This window comes from Podarcis erhardii, assembly GCF_964252035.2.
Source record: "Podarcis erhardii genome assembly, chromosome: 18".
Classification (NCBI taxonomy): domain Eukaryota; kingdom Metazoa; phylum Chordata; class Lepidosauria; order Squamata; family Lacertidae; genus Podarcis; species Podarcis erhardii.
In genome coordinates, this window is record NC_138516.1 from 6,210,492 (window position 1) to 6,226,156 (window position 15,665).

Below are 15,665 nucleotides of genomic sequence, written 5' to 3' on the forward strand. Positions count from 1 at the left end.
TACTTAACCCGAGGTACTACTATAATACATTCCAAAATGCACATTCTGGGGTAATGCAGGCATTTTTTAAAAAATGCATGGGCAACCGCCCATTTAGGTCCCAAGCCACCGCATGTTTAAGTGAAGTCACGTATATTTGAAACACCATGGGAAAATCCTGCAAACATCCCCTTGTAACCTTTCCACAAGGGCCGACATTGATGCCGAAATCCAGCATCGCCTGAGCTCTGCGAGCGCGGCTTTCTCCCGATTGAAGTGCAGAGTGTTGGAGGACCGGAACATTCACAGGGAAACCAAAATGCTTGTTTGCAAAGCTATGGTACTACCAACCTTACTGTATGCTTGTGAAACGTGGACCACTTATAAACGCCATCTCCAACTCCTCAAAAGATTCCATCAACGGTGTCTCCAAAAAATTTTACACGTCACTTGGGAAGACAGGCGAACTAATGCCAGTGTACCGGAAGAAGCAAAGATCACCAGTGTTGAAGCGATGATTCTTCAACATCAACTTGGTTGGACTGGCCATGTTGTGCGGATGCCTGATGATCGTCTTCCAAAGCAACTACTTTATTCCAAACTTAAAAATGGAAACCTTAATGCTGGTGGTCACAAAAGAGGTTTAAAGACTGTCTCAAGGCAAATCTTTAAAAATGTAGTATAAACACCAACAATTGGGAAACACTGGCCTGGAGCGCTCCAATTGGAGAACAGCCTTTGCCAAAGGTGTCATGGGCTTTGAAGACACTCGAACTCAGGACCAAAGGGAGGAACGTGCTAAGAGGAAGGCACGCTTGGCAAACCCTCACCGGGACCAACTCCCGCCCGGAAACTTATGTCCCCACTGTGGAAGGACGTGAGGATCCAGAATTGGCCTCCACAGTCACTTACGGACTCACTGTTAAAACCGTGGTTATGGAAGACAATCTTACTCGGCTATGAGGGATCGCCAAAGAAGAATAAGATATTTGAAACACCATGGGAAAATCCTGCAAACATCCCCTTGTGTCCCCCCATACTGCCTCTGCCCTGCCCCTTTTTGGGATGTTGTTGTGATGTTTTTGGGATACTTCTGGGTTCGGCTCGATGCACACACATATCGGACGCACCTAAAACCGTCACTGTTCTCAATAATAATAATAATAATAATAATAATAATAATAATTTATTATTTATACCCCGCCCATCTGGTTGGGTTTCCCCAGCCACTCTGGGTGGCTTCCAACAAAACACTAAAATACAATAACCTATTAAACATTAAAAGCTTCCCTAAACAGGGTTGCTTTTAGATGTCTTCTAAAAGTTTGGTAGTTATTTTTCTCTTTGACATCTGGTGGGAGGGCGTTCCACAGGGTGGGTGCCACCACAGAGAAGGCCCTCTGCCTGGTTCCCTGTAACTTGGCTTCTCACAGCGAGGGAACCGCCAGAAGGCCCTCAGTGCTGGATGTCAGTGTCTGGGGAGAACGATGGAGGTGGAGACACTCCTTCAGGTATACTGGACCGAGGCTGTTTAGGGCTTTAAAGGTCAGCACCAACACTCGGAATTGTGCTTGGAAACGTACTGGGAGCCAATGTAGGTCTTTCATGACCGGTGTTATATGGTCTCGGCGGCCACTCCCAGTCACCAGTCTAGCTGCCGCTTTCTGGATTAGTTGTAGTTTTCGGGTCACCTTCAAAGGTAGCCCCACACAGAGCGCATTGCAGTAGTCCAAGCGAGAGATAACCAGAGCATGCACCACTCTGGCGAGACAGTCTGCAGGCAGGAAGGGTCTCATCCTGTGTACCAGATGGAGCTGATAAACAGCTGCCCTGGACACAGAATTGACCTGCGCCTCCATGGACAGCTGTGAGTCCAGAATGACCTCAATGCTGCACACCTGGTCCTTCAGGGGCACAGCTACCCCATTCAGGACCAGGGAGTCCTCCACACCCACCTGCCTCCTGTCCCCCAGAAACAGTACTTCTGTCTTGTCAGGATTCAACCTCAATCTGTTAGCCGCCATACATCCTCCAACTGCCTCTATGCATTAGTGAAAATAATGGACAGTGGTGCATTGTCTTAAAGAGCATCGCTTTGCAAATCATGCGTACATTAGGCAAAGCTGCGTATGAAAATGTCATTATCGGGAGAAATTTGCGGTGATGTGCCAGTGAGATTTTTTAAAACTCGCAAATGGATGTGGAAATGTGATGGATTCCGCTTAAAACTTGAACAATGCGAAACTGAGAGAAACCAAAGTTGACAGGTTTTTCCACCCCCGCTCCCCCCCCCCCCGCCAACTCATACGCCCAGCCTCCCTGGAATCCTCAATGTTAATTTGCTGACACTGCAGAGCTTTTTGTAGAGTATTGCATTGTGGAGAAATGAAAATGAGGGACGAGGAATGCCAGCGATTTAACCCTAAGCCTAGCACAGCATGCCAGGGGGTACTGGGGGCACTTTGCTAGCACCGCCTCGCACCCGGAGCCGGCTTTACAAGCATTCGAACCCAGAACCTGTTACCCAAGCTTGGCTCTGGATATGTGGAATTTCCAAACGGATACCTTTTCCAGAAGAAGTGTCTTCTTTGGGGAGGTGCGGTTCCAGGAGGGAGAAACCGGATTTTGGGTGCCTTTTGATCTGACGATGGGAAACTTGCCTCTCCTCCGAAAATCTGCAAAGTTGAAGCAGCAGGTTACATTTTGAAGCAGAGAAGCAATTTGGGGAGGCGATTAACCCTCCCCGCTGAGTTTCTAATGCAGTTGGACTCACCAGAGTTTGGGAGAGTGAAAAGTGGTCCATGTACATTACTGGTATTCTCAAAACAAAAAATTCCTTCCAGTAGCACCTATTCTCAGATTATTATTCTCAGATTATTATTCTCAGATTATCTGGTATTCTCAGCATCTGGCACCCCCTCCTGTCTGATTGTTGCAAAGACAGGGGGTTACAAAGCGAATACAGTGGTACCTTGGTTCTCAGACTTAATCCGTTCCAGAAGTCCGTTCCAAAACCAAAGGGTTCCAAAACCAAGGCGCGCTTTCCCACAGAAAATAAAGCAAAACGGTTTAATCCGTTCCAGACTTTTAAAAACAACCCCTAAAACAGCAATTTAACATGAATTTTATGAGACCATTCATTCATAAAATGAAAGCAACAATCAATGCGGATTGCTCTTTTGTTAAATCAAGAAATGCTTGGGGTATATCCTGGGAACTCTGGTTTGCATTCCTATTTTTGGCTGGCGAACGGTGCAATTTAAATTTGGCCCGCCCTGGTCTTCTAAAAGATGGGAGAGGAAGCAGAATATCTCAGACTTCATTTTTTATTTTTTTCTCCCTTTCTTTTCTTCTCAGGGACAACTTGTACCGCATCAGCCTTGAACCCGAGGCCTCGGCCAGTGAAATGCGCTACCATCAGGTACGTGACAAATCTCAAAAGTGAAGGGTCTTTGTAGCCCTTGTCAGTGAAATTAATTTGCATGATTAACTTAGGCCCATTCATTGCAATGGGACTACTCTGAGCAGGACTAAAGTTGGCTGGATAGTGTACTTTTTTTCTGGGGGGTACTCAAGGTTATGCAGTACCAGCAGCTTTAAATATATACCGTATTTTTCGCTCTATAGGACACACTTTTCCCCCTCCAAAAATTAAGGGGAAATGTTTGTGCATCCTATGGAGCAAATGCAGGCTCCTTGGCTTCAGCGAAAGCAACGCGAAGCCTCCGGAGCGCAGAGGGAGCGCTCCCTCTGCGCTCCGGAGGCTTCGCGTTGCTTTCGCTGAAGCCTGGAAAGCGAGACAGGTCGGTGAGCACCAGAGACTGTACTCGGCGCAGCAGAGACTGTACTTTTTGAGAATCCTAAGGAAAAACCATCTTCCGCAGAAACTGCTGCTTGCCTTCTATCACTGTGCCATTGAGAGCGTGCTCACTTATGGCTTATGTGTGTGGTACGGAAGCTGTACTACCCAGGACAGGATGGGGTTGTGCAGAGTTGTGAAGGCAGCAGAGAGCGTTGTTGGCTGCCCACTCTCCACCTTAGAGCAGATTTATGCCACAAGGTGCCAGAGGAAGGCACTGGACATAGTAAAAGATCCATCGCATCCTGGTCACTGTCTCTTCGAGCTCCTGCCGTCAGGACGGAGATACAGGACGATGAAGACAAGAACGAGCCGTCTCAAGAACAGCTTCTTCTCCAGAGCGATCTCGGCCCTGAAGGGGAAACCTGGACTTTGAAAGTCATCTAATCTTCCTTGCTGTATCATACTGTATTGTTTTAATTAGTGTTTTTATAGTTGTTCTGATTTTGTGTGGAGTGCCCTACCTGGGTGGATGGAGCAGCCAAGTAATTTTCGTTGTCCCCGAGAGGGGGCAATGACAATAAAGATATTATTATTATTATTATTATTATTATTATTATTATTATTATTCAGGGATAGCCGCCTGAACTCCAAAGTGTGCTGCACTCCAAAGGCACAGCACCCCTTCAACAAGGTGGGAAGAGAAATAGAAGGGGCTCCGTTTCTCCTGCCGCTTCGCTGAAGGGGCGCCGAGCAGAGAGGGGGAGAATATTTTTTTCTTGTTCTCCCCCTCTAAAACAAGGTGCGTCCTATGGTTCGGGTGCGTCCTATAGAGCGAAAAATACGGTATATTAAAAGTTCAACGCTTTCTGTAACAACGTGGGTACCAACACCTTTAAAAAAAAAAAAAAAGCACTGGATCGAACCCAATGTTTTGAAACGAAAGACCCTGCTAAAAAGTACTCCCTTGGAGCTTGACTGCCTCTCAGATAGATATGGATCTTCACAGGACTGGGCTATTTTTAAATAGGCTTTTATTGATTTTCTCAGTAAAACAGAAGGGAGATATAACAGTACGGAACACACCCAATAAGAGCCGGTGTCGCAGCTCAGCAGCGTAGCAAAGAGGGCATTTTTGAAGTGGATACTGAGCCCAGGAAAAAGAGGCAACAAGAAATTACAGGCTAGAACCAGGGAGGTCCTTCCGAAAGAAGATTTTTCAGTGCAAATGAAACCATGTCTGCTCAGAAGTAAGTCCTATTGAATGCAATGAGACTTACTCCTAGGCAAACTGGGTTATGGTTGCAGCCTTTGGGTGGCAATCAACTACGTTTTACTGAGAGCAGAACTGTTGGAATTAATGCACCACATTCATTCATTTCAGTGGGTCTACTCGGTGAGTAAAACTCGTTGAATACCACTTTGGTTGGTAAATCTTATACAGTTGTAACTTGGATCCTGAACGCCTTGGTACTCAGACGTTTTGGCTCCCGAACGATCGAAAACCGGAAGCAAGTGTTCTGGTTTGCAAACATTCTTTGGAACCTGAACATCTGACAGGGCTTCCATGGCTTCTGATTGGCTGCAGGAGCTTCCTGCAGCCAATCGGAAGCCGCGCTTTGGTTTCTGAACGTTTTGGAAGTCAAATGGACTTCTGGAACAGATTCTGTTCGATTTCCAACGTACGACTGTACTGTTTAGAAGTGTGTTTTGAGGGGTGGAGGGGAAGAGACTACAACGCCCTCCACACAGATATCATTGTCTCCCAGTTTCTCTTTGACCCATTTTTGTTGTTGTTGTTCGGTCTTTGCCTAGAAACTGACATGGAGGTCGAATCAACACGATATCAACATCTGCCGGATGAAAGGAAAACACGAGGTAAGTCTGTTTTGCGGCACCTTACAATGCCAAGTTCACATATAAATGCACATACCTGTATTAGTGGGGAAAATAGCATGCAAAAAATATGTCGTTTTAGGGGAAATTGCTTTGGGGAAATGTGTTTACAGTGGCACCTTGGTTCCCAAATGCCTCTGTTGTCGTGCGTTTTGGTTCTCAAATGCCGAAAACTCGGAAGTAAATGCTTCCGTTTTCGAACGTTTTTCAGAACCCAAGTGTGCAACGTATTTTCTGCTGAGTGCAAGAAGGTTTGCCACCAATGGGAAGCCACGCCCCGGTTATCGAACGTTTTGGAAGCTGAACGGGCTTCTGGAACGGATTCGTTCGAGATCCGAGGTAGCCCCTGTATTAGGCAAAATTGCACACCGAATGGTGTCTATCAGGAGAAATTTGCCCTAAGATGCCAATGAATTTGCATGGGGACATTTTAAAAAATAAAAAAGTTTGCAAACAGATGTGGAAATGTGCGGAGCTGAAGGTAAGATTGGAAAAATAAGAAACTTGAACCTTATCAGGAACAGGAGACCCAGGGAACAGCTGGCCATAAATCTCCACTTATTTGCTGTTGCATGTTTTCCGATGCTTTTTAACATCCAGGCCCTGGGCTAACATAACTGACGCTGTGCTCCGAAGAAAGCTGGACTCGGCAGCTTGAATAAATTATTACGCTTGCCAGTAATGACATCTTTTGCATAATTGGATATGCCACTCACGGTGTGTCTTCGTGTTGCACACTCTAGCATGTTCAGAGCACCTAGATTTCGCCCCCCCCCCTCAATCTCGCATCTAAAGTATTACTGGGCCCAGAGTTTTCCCCCCTCAACATTCTCATATGTCTGCAAAACTGTGCAGAGTCTCCGATACCCTAGCTTTAAGGAACTGCAGCTTAACTAGGGCTGCCATTTCTGTCAGAAATTGCATCCGGGCAGAATTTCCAAAAATTGGTAAAATGTCCGGGAAAACCCAGGCGTATGGCAAGCCGTGTCAGGAGTGTTGATTTTTTTTGGCAAATTTCCTTAAAAATAGCTGGGAAACTATGGAAAAGCAAGACATTCCGGGATCAACTAAGGAAAAGCAAGACATTCCGGGATCAAGTCAAAAACGTGGGATGGCTTCTGTTAATCCAGGACTTTTTGTTGTTAAGTCGTTTAGTCGTGTCCGACTCTTCGTGACCCCTTGGACCAGAGCACACCAGGCACTCCTGTCTTCCACTGCCTCCCGCAGTTTGGTCAAACTCATGTTAGCAGTTTTGAGAACAGTGTCCCACCATCTCGTCCTCTGTCGTCCCCTTCTCCTTGTGCCCTCCTTCTTCCCCAACATCAGGGTCTTTTCCAGGGAGTCTTCTCTTCTCCTGAGGTGGCCAAAGTACTGGAGCCTCAGCTTCAGGATCCGTCCTTCCAGTGAGCACTCAGGGCTGATTTCCTTCAGAATGGAGAGGTTGGATCTTCTTGCAGTCCATGGAACTCTCAAGAGTCTCCTCCAGCACCAGAATTCAAAAGCATCAATTCTTCGGCGATCAGCCTTCTTTATGGTCCAGCTCTCACCTCCATACATCACTACTGAATCCAGGACTATCCCTGGAAAATAGGGACACTTGGAGAGATCCTCAGTGGGGTCCTTTGTTTTTGAATAGGATGCACTGATTTTTAGGGACTCCTGGCCAATTCCTGCAGGTGTTTGGACGTCTCGCTCTAGAGTGACTCATCTCTATAAATGGGTCAGCATTTCACAGAAATGGGGCAGGAGCAACTAAGGCCTTCCTAATCACCAGGATATTTTCAAACTGAGCTTTGCAATAATAGGGACTAGGAGATTGCATAAAACAGAGGTCTTCAACCTTTCTGAGTCCATGGCTCCCTTGACCAACGACAGTGATACCTCTGTTTTTGAACGTACAGTACTACCTCGGGTTACAGACGCTTCAGGTTACAGACGCTTCAGGTTACAGACTCCTCTAACCCAGAAATAGTACCTCAGGTTAAGAACTTTGCTTCAGGATGAGAACAGAAATCGCACAGCGGCGGCAGCGGGAGGCCCCATTAGCTAAAGTGGTACCTCAGGTTAAGAACAGTTTCAGGTTAAGAACAGACCTCCAGAACGAATTAGGTTCTTAACCCAAGGTACCACTGTAATCCATTCTGGCAATCATCTGCTGTCATTCTGACATTAGGTGATTGACAGGTGGGTAGCCCCGCCTCTTGTCAAATCTGGTCTGCGAGGGAAGGGGAAACAAAAGAACTATCTGGATCCACCCCTTCTTCGATGCATCTCTGAGATTCTCTCATTCCAGCATCTCTGTCTCTCCTTTTGTACCTCGCTCAGCTGATCGGGGCTCATGTGACCACGGTGACAAGGCCATGTTTTCAAGTAGCCAGGTGGCAGTGGCTCTCTGACAGCCCCACAGATCCAATACTCAAAATGGGAATGTACATTTTGCTCTGTAGCTGTTTGATTACAGTCAGCGGGCAGGATCAAGATGAGAAACACCGACGAGAAAACTTAAAAGCTCGGAACAAAATAAAAGAGTACAGAATACAGTGGTACCTTAGTTTCTTGAATGTAATCCATTCCGGAAGACCGTTCGAGTTCCAAAAGGTTTGAAAACCGAGGCGCAAAGGGCTGTCAGCAAATTCAATTGAGAAGATTGAAAAACACACAGTGGAAGCTGTTTTGACTTCTGAGGCGCTTTCAAAAACGGAAGCATTTACTTCCGGGTTTTCGGCGTTCTTGCTCCGAAAGGTTCGGCAACGGAGACGTTCGAAAACCGAGGTTCTGCTGTAGAGCATTTTGCTCTATTTCAAAGACCGAATTATCACAGGGATTAACTTTGTGTTCCTGTGAAGGGTTCACTCAAATCCTTTAAATAGGCCGCTAAAAGAGTTTGCAACCCAGCTTGCTTGCCCTGACACATACTTACCTCAGTTGCGAGGTGCCTGCGATCCCCAGAGTTTCTCTCTGCTGGTCTTGAATCCTTTTGGGATGTCTCCTGGGAAAGTCTGGCTCTTCTCCCTCGCACTCGGCCCAGGGAGGCGTTAATAGAATCTGGAAATTGGATTTCGCACCGATTATGAGATGTGTCTGTTCCGATCAACAGACCAGAAATAATTAATTACAAAACCAATTATACCAGCCTCTTAATAAATCACGTTGGATATAAAATGTTTGCCGGGAGCTGAAGGGAGACTGTGAAACACGGCACGCGGGTCCCAGAGAGGCTCCACTTTGGGCCATTCAGAGACATTCCCTGGGAGAACAGAGAGCGGTGGGGGTCAGAGGGTGAAAAATTAAACAGGGTTTACCATATTTTTCACTCTATAGGGTGCACTTTTCCCCCTCCACAAATGAAGGGGAACTGTGTTTGTGTCCTGTGGGGTGAATGCAGGGGGGAGGCAGGCAGGAAAAGCCCCCAAAAGCCGCACACAAGCTCTTGCGGCCAGTCAGTCCCTTCTCCCTCCTTGTAGAAAAGCCCACAGGAGCCACACACTCCTTAAACGGTGCTTGGCTCCTGTGGGCTTTTGTGGGAGGTGGGGGGATTGCCATAGCCGCACACAGCCTCTCCCGGCTGGAGAGGTTGCACGCGGCTATGGCAGAAGCTGTCTTGGCTTCTTTGCTCTTTGGGGCTGGGGGGGGCAGCGCTTCCCCCCCCCCACCAGCCCCACAAGCTTGGGGAGCAGCAGAAGGCTGCATGCCTTTCCGCTGCTCCCCGACCTGCTCTTTGAGAGCAGTACATGTGAAAAGGATCTAGGAGTCTTGGTTGACCACAAACTTGACATGAGCCAACAGTGTGACGCAGCAGCTAAAAAAGCCAATGCAATTCTGGGCTGCATCAATAGGAGTATAGCATCTAGATCAAGGGAAGTAATAGTGCCACTGTATTCTGCTCTGGTCAGACCTCACCTGGAGTACTGTGTCCAGTTCTGGGCACCACAGTTCAAGAAGGACACGGACAAACTGGAACGTGTCCAGAGGAGGGCAACCAAAATGGTCAAAGGCCTGGAAACGATGCCTTATGAGGAACGGCTAAGGGAGCTGGGCATGTTTAGCCTGGAGAAGAGGAGGTTAAGGGATGATATGATAGCCATGTTCAAATATATAAAAGGATGTCACATAAGGGAGGGAGAAAGGTTGTTTTCTGCTGCTCCAGAGAAGCGGACACGGAGCAATGGTTCCAAACTACAAGAAAGAAGATTCCACCTAAACATTAGGAAGAACTTCCTGACAGTGAGAGCTGTTCGACAGTGGAATTTGCTGCCGAGGAGTGTGGTGGAGTCTCCTTCTTTGGAGGTCTTTAAGCAGAGGCTTGACGACCATATGTCAGGAGTACTCTGATGGTGTTTCCTGCTTGGCAGGGGGTTGGACTCGATGGCCCTGGTGGTCTCTTCCAACTCTAGGATTCTAGGATTCTGTGATTCTATGATTCTTTGGGGCTGGTGGTGGGCTTCCCCCCACCAGCCCCAAAGAGCAGGTCGAAAGGAACCTGAAGCCTTGAGAGCGAGAGGGGCGGTCCGCACTGACCCCTCTCGCTCTCCAGGCTTCCAAGGTAGCCTCCTGAAGACCACTGAACACACCTTGAACGGCACCTTGTTTTAGAGGGGGAAAACAAGAGGGGGGGAATTCTCCCCCTCTAAAACAAGGTGCGTCCTATGGTCGGGTGCGTCCTATGGAACGAAAAATACGGTAATTTGCCGAACAGGAAATGCCAGAGGCTGCCCTGTGGTCCTTCTCTAAATCCTAGGTATATTTGGCCGGGGGCAGGAGGGAGAGAAGTTCTGTTCAGTTTGCATTTCAAGGCAAAACAACCAAATGCACACTTTTCTGAAACTAGGTGCAAACCAGCTTTCGAAATTTCTAGTTCTCCGAATTTTGCGTCACAGTTCTCCAGCCAAGCAGAGAAAGCACACGCTTATAAAAAGGCACATATTTGATCTGGGTAAAAATGAGGAACCAATACTGATAGCTTCATAACTCCAGATCCTCCAATGTTTCTCTGATGAAAACAGGGGCATCTTATTCCATCCTCTCCAACATTTCTCTGATGAAAATAGGGATGTCCTATTCCATCCTCTCCAACATTTCTCTGATGAAAATAGGGACGTCCTATTCCATCCTCTCCAACGTTTCTCTCATGTAAATAGGGACATCCTATTCCATCCCCTGCAACATTTTCTCAGTGAAAATAGGGACGTCCTATTCCATCCCCTCCAACATTTCTCTGAGGAAAATAGGAACATCCTATTTCATCCCCCCCAACATTTCTCTGATGAAAACAGGGGCATCTTATTCCATCCCCTCCAACATTTCTCTGAGGAAAATAGGGATGTCCTATTCCATCCTCTCCAACATTTCTCTGATGAAAATAGGGATGTCCTATTCCATCCTCTCCAACATTTCTCTGATGAAAATAGGGACGTCGTATTCCATCCTCTCCAACGTTTCTCTCATGTAAATAGGGACGTCCTATTCCATCCCCTCCAACATTTTCCCAGTGAAAATAGGGACATCCTATTCCATCCCCTCCAACATTTTCCCAGTGAAAATAGGGACGTCCTATTCCATCCCCTGCAACATTTTCCCAGTGAAAATAGGGACGTCCTATTCCATCCCCTCCAACATTTCTCTGAGGAAAATAGGAACATCCTATTTCATCCCCCCCAACATTTCTCTAATGAAAATCGGAGCATCTTATTCCATCCTCTTCAACATTTCCCCAATGAAAATAGTGACATCTTATTCCTTCCCCTCCAGCATTTGCCCGATGAAAACAGGGATGTTCTAAGGAAAAGCGGGACATTCTTGGATCAAATCAGAAACCGGCACAGCTTCTGTAAATCCAGGACAGTCCCTGGAAAATAGGGGCCCTTGGAGGGTCTCCATTTCTGGGGATTAAAACACACACACACCATTTTTTCCCCCTGCCTTCCACCCTGGCAGGGATTATGGCTTCGAAAGATGATGCTAGCAGGAAGTGGGGAAGTGAGGGGAGTTTGCGGGGAGGGGGGGAATGGCTCAACCAACCCCGTTCCTCTCTCTCTCTCTCTCTCTCTCTCTCTCTCTCTCTCTCTCTCTCTTTCTCTCTCTGGCCTGCTAGGAAACCATGGAAACAGAGAGGGAAGAAAGGTGCTTGGATGGGAGAGCAAAGAGAGAGGATGAGAACTCACAATAGAAACAGAAAGGTCTGTGCTAGAGCAGGCGAGGGTGAAGGAGAAGAGCTAGCAAGCTTGGAGCCAAATAGCTGGCCACAGAGATGGGGGGGCGGGAGCGAGAAAGGTGTATTTTCCCATTTATTAACAGCAGTATTATTACTACTGGTACCCGCACGAGATATAAAGAGCTGAGGTGCAAATGTCAAGATATCGCCAACAGCAAGTTTTTTTTTTAAAAAAAAAGCACAACCTGAAACCAGGGAGAAGATGAGAGACTCCATTTTGCTCACGTTTAAAGGTGGGGGAGGAAGTGAGAGCAGGACCATAAAGAAGGCTGATCGCCGAAAAATGGATGCTTTTGAATTCTGGTGCTGGAGGAGACTCTTGAGAGTCCCATGGACTGCAAGAAGATCAAACCTCTCCATTCGGAAGGAAATCAGCCCTGAGTGCTCACTGGAAGGACAGATCCTGAAGCTGAGGCTCCAAGACTTTGGCCACCTCATGAGAAGAGAAGACTCCCTGGAAAAGACCCTGATGTTGGGAAAGATGGAGGGCACAAGGAGAAGGGGACGACAGAGGACGAGATGGTTGGATAGTGCTCTCGAAGGTGCCAACATGAGTTTGACCAAACTGTGGGAGGCAGTGGAAGACAGGAGTGTCTGGTGTGCTCTGGTCCAGGGGGTCATGAAGAGTTGGACATGACTAAACAACTCAACAACAACAACAAAGGTGGGGGACTGACCAAACCCGTACTTTGTGAAACGATACGCAAACGATTCCGCTTTGCTATCTGCGCCCTTAGAAATTTGGAGACCCAGTTCCCTGACAGAACCATGCGCACAAAGAGGCGTCTGTCCAGGAAAAGTGTGCTTTGAAACGGCACGGATTAGATCGATTTAAAAATAAAAAATCTACGCCGCACTTCATCCAAGCATCACAGGGCAGTTTGCAATATAAAAGCGCACACACAAAAAAATGCACAGTGTAATAACTAACAAAACAATAGCATGCAAACATGTCCATGATTCCTGGTCAAAAAACACTGCTTTTTGGGGGTGAAGGGCACTTCTATGGTTTGAGAGTTTCGTTGGATTCTATTGTACATCTCCAAACTTCAGAGATGTCACCCCCCCCAAAAAAAAGAAAACCCATGTTGCTTCTCATTTTTCTAATCTGAAACTCAGCTCTCCACATTTCCACACCAGTTTGCAATTTTTTGAAAAACAAGTCCTCGTGATAATAATGATTTATTATTTATACCCCGCCCATCCGGCTGGGCTTCCCCAGCCACTCTGGGCAACTTCCAAAAAAATGTTAAAATAAAGTAATGCATCAAACATTAACTCTTGCCTAAACAGGGCTGCCTTCAGATGTCTTCAAAAAGTTTGGCAGTTGTTCTTCTCTTTGACATCTGGTGGGAGGGTGTTCCACAGGGCGGGCGCCACTACCGAGAAGGCCCTCTGCCTGGTTCCCTGTAGCTTTGCTTCTCGCAATGAGGGAACCGCCAGAAGGCCCTCGGTGCTGAACCTCAGTGTCCGGGCTGAACGATGGGGGTGGAGACGCTCCTTCAGGTATACTGGGCCGAGGCCGTTTAGGGCTTTAAAGGTCAGCACGAACACTTTGAATTGACATCCAATCTAGCATGTCAGGGGGCTTCCGTTGGGGGCACCCAGCCGCTTCTCGGCCACCTCGAGCCCCAAAGTGAGTCCTTGAATGCCACAGAATGGGGGGAAGTTGTGGTGTCTATGTAGGAGAACTCTTTGTGGAGTGCTATTAATAATAATAATAATAATAATAATAATAATAATAATAATAATAATTTATTATTTGTACCCCGCCCATCTGGCTGGGTTTCCCCAGCCACTCTGGGCGGCTTCCACAGAGACCAAAAATACACTAAAATGTCACACATTAAAAACTTCCCTGAACAAGGCTGCCTTCAGATGTCTTCAAAAAGTTTGGCAGTTGTTCTTCTCTTTGACATCTGGGGGGAGGGTATTCCACAGGGCGGGTGCCACTACTGAGAAGGCCCTCTGCCTGGTTCCCTGTAACATGGCTTCTCGCAGGGAGGGAACCGCCAGAAGACCATCGGCGCTGGACTTCAGTGTCCGGGTAGAACGATGGGGGTGGAGACGCTCCTTCAGGTACACTGGACCGAGGCTTCATTGTAGCATCTTAGGGCAAATTTCGCCCAATATCTGCATGTTCTGTATGTATTTTTTCTCCTTTTAATACTGTACTAGGGTTGCCATATTTCAAAAAGTGAAAATCCGGACACAAAAATTATTGAGCTTTTTTTTTTTTTGTAATATCTAAAAGAAAGAAAGAAGAGTTTTTGAGCTATTTTTAATGAAATGTGAAAAAATCTACACTTCTGGATTTTCCTGGACATTTCAACAATTTCTGCCTGGATGCTGGTTACGTCTGGGAAATTTTGGATGTATGGAAACCCTGTCTAATGCACACACTTTTGCAAAGCAATTCCCCCCGTATAATGCATCTTTGTATTCTGTTTTACCTAATACAGTGGTACCTCAGGTTACATACGCTTCAGGTTACATACGCTTCAGGTTACAGACTCTGCTAACCCAGAAATAGTGCTTCAGGTTAAGAACAGAAATCGTGCTCCGGTGGCGCGGCAGCGGCTGGAGGCCCCATTAGCTAAAGTGGTACTTCAGGTTAAGAACAGTTTCAGGTTAAGTACGGACCTCCGGAACGAATTAAGTACTTAACCTGAGGTACCACTGTATACACATTTTCCTACCTTACTATATGAATGCACATCACTTGCCCAGGGAACTACACCACAAAAAATCAGAAAAGTGCAAATTCTAACAGAACGGCTCTGATTCGGTTTGCAAAGCACAGATTTAGTAGGGTCGCTTACAGATGTGAAATGGACTGAATTTGGCCCTGGACCTGTCAGCACGGGGAACAGAACTTGCTATTAGCGGGAGTAACAGTGATGGTGATAATAGAAGTGTTTTGCTTGTTCAGAAGGAGTCCTGGCTTGTTTTATGAGGTGTGTGGTAGGTACAAGAAAAGTAGCATCAGAGACTCGATCTCACCTGGGCTCCGCCTGCCTTCAGCCCCCTATAGGGCTCGCTTCCCGTCTAGGCCAGCAGAGTAACGTTGGGTGGCGAGTTCCCGACCCCCCCCCCCCGGCGGAAATAATGACACATGACACAATTATTAAGGTTAATGGGCTAAAAAAAGGGCACAACTTTATTGGTTACAGGTGATGAGCGGTATTGGCTTCGGCACTGGTCCTAACCAACTATATCCAACTCCAACCCGTCTGCTGGAAGTCCGGGAAGGGTTAACCACCAGGAGGGGGAGTCCTGCTGATGCACATCAACTAGGAATCCCCCCAGGGTCACTGATAGGGGGCGTGCCTTAGGCCCTCACCTCCCTAGGCTTCGGACAGGGCCACGCCCCCCGGAATCCTTTAACGGACTACCCTTCAATATGTGGGGCAGGTGATGGCGCTACCTCCCCTCTTCCATCTACAGAAATATACCAATGCCTAACCTCCAATACCCAGAAAGTTGTGGCGATTTGCTACGAGGTAGGCAAAAAACCAAGTGGCTGGTGCCAATTTGCCAAGTGGGAAAATTCCTACCAGGCCCCTCGACGGCGACCAACTGAGGTCCATAGCAAGGTCAAAGAATGAAAACCTTATAGGGTGGGAAAACAGGGGCAGCTGGTGGGCAGCAAAGAGGGAGATCTCCGGCCGTGGCCTGTCTATATAGGGCAGGCCACACACCCCGAACCTGCCGATTGGCCGGCTAGGGGGTGACGCGGCCGGGAATCCCCCCAATCGCATGGGGCTGGCTTCCACCTGC

General features: G+C 47.3%; 1 protein-coding gene across 3 annotated transcripts in view; it reads left to right on the forward strand.

The window, feature by feature from the left end:
• The window catches only part of SEMA6B (semaphorin 6B), a 164,273-nt gene that overhangs the window by 116,210 nt on the left and 32,398 nt on the right, over window positions 1-15,665 (forward strand). For all 3 annotated transcript variants that reach the window (XM_081846103.1, XM_081846104.1, XM_081846105.1), the window contains 2 exons: window positions 3,337-3,400; window positions 5,594-5,656. In XM_081846103.1, coding sequence (XP_081702229.1) covers window positions 3,337-3,400; window positions 5,594-5,656 — 127 coding nt within the window. The remainder of the gene's footprint in view (window positions 1-3,336; window positions 3,401-5,593; window positions 5,657-15,665) is intronic.